The 8,561-nt window shown below is 33.7% G+C and overlaps 1 protein-coding gene across 3 annotated transcripts in view; it reads left to right on the forward strand.

Annotated features, from left to right (window-relative positions):
* DTWD1 (DTW domain containing 1) overlaps window positions 1-8,247 on the forward strand; it is a 19,462-nt gene extending 11,215 nt beyond the window's left edge. For all 3 annotated transcript variants that reach the window (XM_025883681.2, XM_025883682.2, XM_073876979.1), the window contains exon 5: window positions 7,919-8,247. In XM_025883681.2, the coding sequence (XP_025739466.1) occupies window positions 7,919-8,166 (248 nt within the window). In that variant the 3' untranslated portion in view covers window positions 8,167-8,247. The remainder of the gene's footprint in view (window positions 1-7,918) is intronic.
* Window positions 8,248-8,561: the final 314 nt, after the last annotated feature.

Below are 8,561 nucleotides of genomic sequence, written 5' to 3' on the forward strand. Positions count from 1 at the left end.
TTTACATTTCCCTAATTGATCCAAAAATACCTTTTGTAGCTTTTTTCTTCTGATTCAGCATGTAAACTCACATTCTATGTAGTTATTATACCCTTCAGTCTCTTAATGTAGAGCAGTCCCCTGTTTTTGTTTTCTGTGACTTAGACTTGTGGAAGAGGGCAGGTCAGTTGTCTGAATGCTTCATCATGATTTGATTCCATTTAGTGTTTCTGTAAGGATACTTAGAGATTAGGATCAATCTAGGGTTGTCCATGACAATTCCAGTTTACACCTATTGTTTTGGTATAATTATTAATAGCATTCCCTTTCACTCTTAGAAATGTAGCTGTTTAGCTGATAAATTATATGATTACCCTATTCATAGGTAAAGTTGTATACTTACTGCATCAAATCAGGAGGCATATAGTGTAAGTTTCATTACTGATAATAACTTTAATTATTTGATTAAAGTGGTGATTGCCAGATCTCTCTATTATAAAAGTTCGTTTCTTCTTTGAAACTAGTAGTAATCTTTGGGGTGATGCTTTGAGACTATGAACTATCTGTTTCCCAGCTGCTTTTCACTGAGTGGTTTTAGTATTTATTGATGATTTGCCTAAATCAGCAAATACATTGAGGATTGCAAAATGATGACATTTTAATGTATTATTTCTTTTATATTTGTTAGCTGGCATTCTTATGTAAAGAGCTCTTCTCCCCTCTCCCCTGCCCTTTTTCTTTTCTCCTGCCCCTTTTTGAGGTCACTATGCGTTTATGGATTTCCTTTTAGTTCATCATATGTAATATGTTGTGATTGTATTCTTTTTGATGTCCAAATTGTCTCAAATTTTGCCAATGGGAGCCCTTCAAGTCCTCTGTGGCATGGCCTCATTAGTCTTTCTGGTACAACAGGATGTCCCAAGTTCACTTGTACTTTTTTCCTGCCCCAGACATAGAACCAACAATTATGCAAAGGAGCTGTGGTTCTTTTTAGTGGGGAGGGATATTAGAAACCAAGATCTGGTAAATTTATTACAACTTGGATGTCATTGCTTCAGTGGATAGAGCCAAGGAAAATAGATATATATATATATCATGAGTTCACATGGAGAGTTCCAATTCTAAGATTTAACATTACAGGGATTTTCTTTTGTTTTATCTTTGTACTCTCTTAGAGTGAAAAGTTCAGTTCCTAATAAAATGGTTTAAAAGAGTTGCTTTGCTTGCCCCAGTAGCACAACTAGTAATATGAAGAACAGAAACTCATGTTACCTCTCTTGTTTACTTGCACTTTACTCAGTTCTTCAGGCTTTTCCAGTAGTTTCTCTAAAAACATTAGATATATTTCTAGCTCTTGGTGGCCTTGTATGTGTACTATGTTTGATTAGAAGGCAAGAGTACCTGGTTGGTTTTAGGCGGTTGCCAAAAATAGAGCTTTTCTCAGGCTATTGTTAAAAATGCACTTCACCTAGAAAAAAAAGTTCATGACACTTTTTGGAGTTTAACTTGTGGTAAGTCATCCCAGACTAAAGTTAGTGACAATACTAGATTTAGTTTAATTTACGTAGTTCATACCTCTGAGGTCAACATACCTGTTAGTAAGATTGTCATTCTAGTCATGTTTATGTTTGTGTGTTTGTATGTGAGAAAGATAGGCAGAAAGAGACAAAGTGTGTGTGTGTGTGTGTGTGTGTGTGTGTGTGTGTGTGTATGTGTGTGAGAGAGAGACAAGTCGGGGAGGAGGAATGTGGGAGGGAGGGAGAGAAACTATAGAGCATAAAACCTGGAAGAACCTTTTGCTGATGTTTAATAGAGAGATGGAACCCTAAGGCCCTGCTCTTTGGAGTACTACCTGCCAATATTACCCTGGATGGTTACAGCACCAACTTATTCCTCAGTTTGAAGATTTTTTTGAGCCACTCTCTTTATAATTACCATATATGGTAATTGAAAGGATCAAATGAAAGAACATGAGTAAGAACAGTAGAAAAAACTATAAAAGGAATTATTGAGGCACAATTCAAAATCTGTTTTCAGAGTGTTCATATTTGAGCTTAAGGCTTAAAATCAGATTTGGAAAAATTTCTGTTATTCCTTCCCAGATCACATAGTAAGTATCATATATTTCAATTCTGTGCTACATGAAAATTTTTAAAAGGGATTTCTGAATTCCTTCAAAATCATGAAATAAACAAATTCAGTATTCTCTGCATGTCCTACTTCAACCCCTACCCCTTCTGGCTTCTTATTGCACCATAGGGAATATTTGGGGCTCTGCACATATTTATAGCCTCTGTATATGTGAAATACCAGTTTCCAGATAAACCAAGTTATTTCCTCAAGAAATAACCCATGTTTGCTATAAATCATTGCCTTTAAGTTTTAAAACATTTTATCATTTGTTGGGATTAAGCTAAACAAACCAGCTCTAAACCTCAGATAAAACCCTCCAAATGTAATGTATTGGAAATTGTGTTTCTGTTATCTTATGAATGCTGAGGTTAAGAATCCCCTTAACAATGTGAAAACATACTGTTTCGCCACATTTTACAGAGAAGTAGCTCTGAATGTTTTACTGCTGTTGAAATAAAACATTTGAAGATTGACTGTGTAATTAATCATAAAAAGTGAAGAGTGACATAACATTCTTAAAGATTGACTATAGGAAGCCTTGGGAGGACATGGTAGGGAAGGGTGGTCTCTTTTTGTTGGGGAGGCAGTCCAAATGATAAAAATGGCATTATATTGTAATTTATTTTAACAGTTAGCCAGCTCTCTCCCTTCATTTTGACTACATTGATAAAATGTTTAAAGTGACTGCTTTTTTCAGATTAAAGGTATTGCCTGAATTGTACTCAGTGTATCTATGAGTGCAGTATCATATACTGCCTCATTCAGTCCTCCCAGCAACAGTATGAGAATGGCTTAAGATTTTTATTCTCATTCTTCAGTTGAAGAAATTCAGGCAATAATTTTGAAGAGAAAACCATTTATAATTATCTGCTTTAAAGTTCTGCTAAAAAATTTGCTGAATTCATCATAAAGTTATTGATTGCCAGAAATGCTAGCAAAAGAATTTTTTTAATGTATGCATTGAACTTTTAAAAATAAATCCTATGCCTGTGTATTTCCGTGTGTTTTAAAAGGTTCTGTACACTTGCAAGCAAATCTTTAAAGCAGGATGGATTAGTGGTAATAATCACTGAGTCTTGATTTTTATTTTTAACATTTTAGAACATATTAGGTGTTTTAGAAACTGGCACCATTTAACAGTTACTCTTTGTTTTGTTTTGTTTTGTTTTTAGAAATTGCATGTGCTGTCAAATCCTATGTTAAAATTTTAATTATACTAATTACTTAGAACATTTTCAAACGTCTCCCTTTACTTCTTGGATATAATTAACATTAATACAAATAGTTCAAAAGGGTTTGGTTTGGGTTGTTACAACTTTTGTGTATTTTTGAATCAAAATTATTCAAATTGAAATATTTTCAAAATACATAGATAGAATACTTTAAAGCTTTTGTGATTTGTCCATTTATTCAGAAATATTTGTTGAACACCCGTTCCTGGATAGGTGGTGTCCTAGACTAGGGGATATGAAGGAGAATAAAGCAATATCTCTACCATCCAGTTGATCACAATGGCTGTTACGGTTGTGTTTCACCATGTGAAATAAAAACCCAGATAGAATCTGAAAAGAAAGAGTGGGTTTACTTTTTACAGGTTCAGGTTCAGAAATGGGTAGTCCAAAGCTGTCGCAAAGACTTCACAATGCCTGTAAGAACTCAGACTCGTTCTGTTTTCTTCCTCCATCACTTTCACCCTCATACTTGTAAGATAGCTGCTAGGTCCCGAGACATCCCATATATATTGCAGGCAAGACAAAGGACAAAGGGCAATATGTATATGCCCACTGAGTCTGGCTCTTTCATTAAAAAATAAGTATAATAATAATAGCTTTCTTGGAATTTCCACCTAGGAGATTGCAGTTTTCCTTTCTTTGGCCAGAATGGTTCCCCTGACCACTCTGGCTACAAATAAAGCTGGGAAGTTGTTTTTAGCTGGACACGTGCCACACTGAACAGTATTGAGATTGTTAGTATTGAGAAAAGGGGAAAATGAATATTGAGAAGACAGTGGACATTGTCTGCCATGTAATCTGTTGTGGGAGGCAGGCGGGTAAGCAGGTAAGAAAATTCAGTAAGTTTTGGATACAGTGGTAGCATTGAGGAGACACAACCCTGCTCTACCCAGAGTCCCTGGATATATTAACTGTTTCTGTTGAAATCTTGATGGATAAAGGGCTAAGGGCTGGGCATTTCAGACAAAGGGAATGATACATACACAAAAATACAAAAACATCATTTTGCATTCAAGAGACTGAAAAAATTGAATATGGTGTAGAATGCGTACATATATGAGAGTGGTAGAAGAAGCAACTGAAGAAATACAAATTATGAATGCCCTTGAATATTATGCCTGAGAATTTGGTCTTTTTTTCCACAGGTGCTGTGGCAGTATGAGAGAATTTAATGCCAGACATTGGCATGATTAGATTTATGTTGTAAGCCTAATGGAAAGAATAGGGCCAGGACCTGACTTCTAGCTCCAGTTCTGCCATAAATAGGCAAAGGTGTTTTTCATATTACTTTTTAAACTAAATTATGATACATGTGAAAGAATATATATAATATATAATATAATGTTATAGCACATAGTGAGATAATAAATAAGAAGCCAAGCACCAGAATTGTGTTGGTAACTTTTATCTACCAATGTTCTCGCCTCTGCCACTCTACTTCTCCCCCCTCAACAGAGTTAACTGTTCTCCTGAATTACGTTTTTATCATTCCTTTGTGTTTTATTAAATACATCTATTTTCATAATCTTTTTATTACTTAGTTTTCTTTATTTTGACCTGCATGTTGTATTCCTGGGGACCTAAAATCTAAAGTCACCATTTTATTTCTAAGGTTTGTCCATGTTGTTATATGATTAGCTATAGTTTATTCATTTTCACTGCTGTATATTATCTGACTGTATGAATATACTACAATTTATCCAGTCTCCTGTTTATGAAACACTTGAGTTAACTAGTTTTTGCACTTAAAAATAGTGCACCTACGAACATTCTTATGCAGGTACAAGATTCCTTAAGGAAACATACCTAGACGTGGACTTGTTGGAGAATACTCACTTCTACAAGATAATGCCAATTGTCTTTCCAAAGTATGGGTATATAAACTTACACACCCGTCATTAATGTGTAAGAGTCCCCATTGATCCGTGATGCCTCCTACCTTGGTATTGTCAAATGTTTGATTTTTGCCAATATAGTGGATATAAAGTGGGGTCTAATTGTGATCATAATTTGCCTTACCTTAATTAATAATTGGATTGAGCATCATTTTCTTCACTTATTTGGTCACATATGTCCTATTCTGTGAAATACCTATGTGCATTTTTCTAGTGTTTTTTTAATTGATTTTTGTAGGAATTCTTTATATCTACTAGAATATAGATAGTAATGTTTTGAAATATCTTCTTGCAGTTAATGACTCATCTTTTAAATTTCTTTATTGTATCTTTTGAGGAACAGAAGTTCTTCATGTGGAATTTATCAATCTTTCATGTTGAACACTTTTTGTGTCTTGTTTAAATCCTCCCTACCCTAAGATAATATGTTTTTAAAAATTTGTTTATAGATTTTAAAAGTATTTTAAAGTCAGTTGTGTTTCTTCCTTTTCAGTTATTATACATCTAATTAATTTATTGTTTTTATTACTATGTCAGCTAAGACCTCCAGTACATTGAGCAGAAGCCCTGTAGAGGTCATCCTTGTGTTTCAATCTGAGAATCTCTGTCTTTTTTACATGGCAGGTTTCATTTATTCACATTTGCTATGAGTATTGATATTTTTGGAAATATTTCTACCATCTAAAATTTTATTTCTGTTTGTCCTGTTTTTTTACTTTTTTTTCTTGACTTTTCTTTGATCGAGCTTTTATTTTTTCTTATTTCATTTTTTAATATTCCTATTTTGGTGCTGTTAGAAAACTGGACTGTGCACTTGGACTTAGAAGAATTGAAAGTCAGTATTTTTACCTCTCCTTTGAACACTCTTAAGTATTTACTACACTTAAGTTTGATTCAGCTCCCTCCTAGTTCAACAAGTTACTGTTACTTTCTTCATTATTTTTGTTCTGTCCTTTATCTTCAGCCCACAAATTAGATATTGTTATTGTTTTTTGTTTCATTCAGGCAGCGTTTATTTGGATTTACATAGATGTTTATTGTTTTCTTTGCTCACTATTCTTTTAACCCAGACTGAAATATATTCCTTAGAAATTCCTTTTATTTGGTTTCCTGTTGGCATATGTTCAATTTTTGTTTCTCCACTGTTTTCACTTCTGTTCTTAATATATGGTTCTGCTAGGTACACAATTTTAGGTTGTTAGTTTTTTTTTTTTTTAACACTTTGGAGTTGTTATTCCATAGTCTTCAATACTCTACTGTTGCTAATGAAAAGTCTCCTGTCATTCTGATTACCATTCTTTTATATGATCTGCCTCTTCTTAATGGCTATTTTTTTTTAAGATTTTATTTATTTATTTGAGAGAGAGAGAAAGCACAAGCTGGGTAGGGGGCAGAGGGTGAAGCAGACTCCCTGCCGAACAGGGAGCCCAATGTGGGCTTGATCCTGGGACTCCAGGATCATGACCTGAGCCAAAGGCAGATGCTTAATGGACTGAGCCACCCAGGTATCCCTTAATGGCTGCTTTAAAGATCTCTTTATTCCTGCTCTTTTGCAGTTTCACTATGGTGTGATGGATCTAGGCACTAATTTTGTATTTATTCTGCTTGAGATACATTATTTCATGTATCTGTGACTTTGCATTTTTAAAAACAGTCTCTGGAAAAGTCATAGGCATTATCTCTTTATATGCTAACTCTTCTCCATTCTCTTTGTTCTCTTTCCTTGGAAGTCCTATTAGACATTGGATCCTCCTTATATCTTAAAATCTTAATTTTTTATAGTATTTATTTCTTGTCCCTCTGCTACATTTCTGAAGTAGCTTTTAGGTTAAGGAGAGGTGTGATAGTAGGAGATCATTGATAACTCAGAGGTTCCGAATCTTAGTAAAGAGGCTAATTTTAATACTATCTTCTCCCTTTTTTTTATTACTTTAAAATAAATATACTTTTTAAAAAAGTATACCAAAATAAATATAATGTGAGCCTAAGTACTGGCCTAAGGCGCTAAAAGCATTTTGGGTTTGTATGTTAACATCTGAGTTTTAAGAAATGAGAGTACTGTTCTGTGATTTCATGAATTTCCTCTTTAAATGCACAGGAGTAAGGCATTCTAGCCGACTGTGTCTTTGAGGTCTCACTCAACAAATGTGGCAGAGCTAAGGAAACAACTCTAGGTACTCTGTTCATGAAGATATAGCCAAAAAGTGATAGTCCAGAAATAAACTTTTAACCATATTAAGAGCCATTAACCTGCCTATCTCTTTCCGTGAGTTTTACAATGATGTTTTAAATGTCAGGTCATCAAGGAAATGTAACCCTTCTGAATATTGGTGAATTTAGTCCTGTCCCTGGTTAAAATAAAGACACTGGTGAATAGAAGATAGAAGAGGTGAACATCTTAATTGTTAACTACTTTTAACTCATGGTTGCAAGTTCTAAGATTTATAGATAAGTAACTGTCATAGTTAAGATTCTGTTCTGTGTTTTATATTGCTTCTGTATATACCTTAATGCATTTAAGAAAATACTCTATTTGGAATTGGGATTGAAGGAACTCATCTGTACTCCTAAAAGAATCCTTTTTTTTTAATTCTTAAAATAATTAAGAGAAATTATCATTGTGCCAGACTCTGTGGTTAAGAAGAAATATTGATACTTTTTTTTATTTGTTTTTGGCAGGATTGTTACAAGTTGAGTTGAAAACAAGAAAAACTTGCTTTTGGCGCCATCAAAAAGGAAAGCCGGATACCTTCCTTTCCACAATTGAAGCCATTTACTATTTTCTGGTAGACTACCATACTGATATATTAAAAGAGAAATACCAAGGACAATATGACAATCTCTTATTTTTCTACTCTTTTATGTACCAGTTGATAAAGAATGCCAAATGCTCTGGAGACAAGGAAACAAGAAAACTTATCCATTAGTTTTTAAAGAAGCTACTTATGTCATTTTATTTTGCTAAAAATCAATAAACCTATAATTGTGCTTTGTTTATTCTTAGGAAATATTAATGTATAGTGTCTGTAAGACCACTTGAAAAAATAAGATTTCATTCATTTATCTCATTTTTTTAAAGGGAATTATTTCTAAAGGAATTTTCAGAGACAGCATTGACTGAAAAACTCATTTCAGAAGCTATTTGCTTAAGTTTGGCATATCTAAATTTTATTACTGTATTTTAATATATTTATATCTATGTAATTAGATATAATTCGATATTTGTTTAGGGATCTTCATATTTTTGCTTCTGTACCCACTACCGCATTTGGAGGTAGGAGGGGTCAGAATCTCCTTGCTGAAAATGAAGTCATAAATAATT

This window comes from Callorhinus ursinus, unplaced genomic scaffold (genome assembly GCF_003265705.2).
Source record: "Callorhinus ursinus isolate GAN/ISIS: 27379988/994484 unplaced genomic scaffold, GSC_fseal_2.0 scaffold25, whole genome shotgun sequence".
NCBI classification, from domain to species: domain Eukaryota; kingdom Metazoa; phylum Chordata; class Mammalia; order Carnivora; family Otariidae; genus Callorhinus; species Callorhinus ursinus.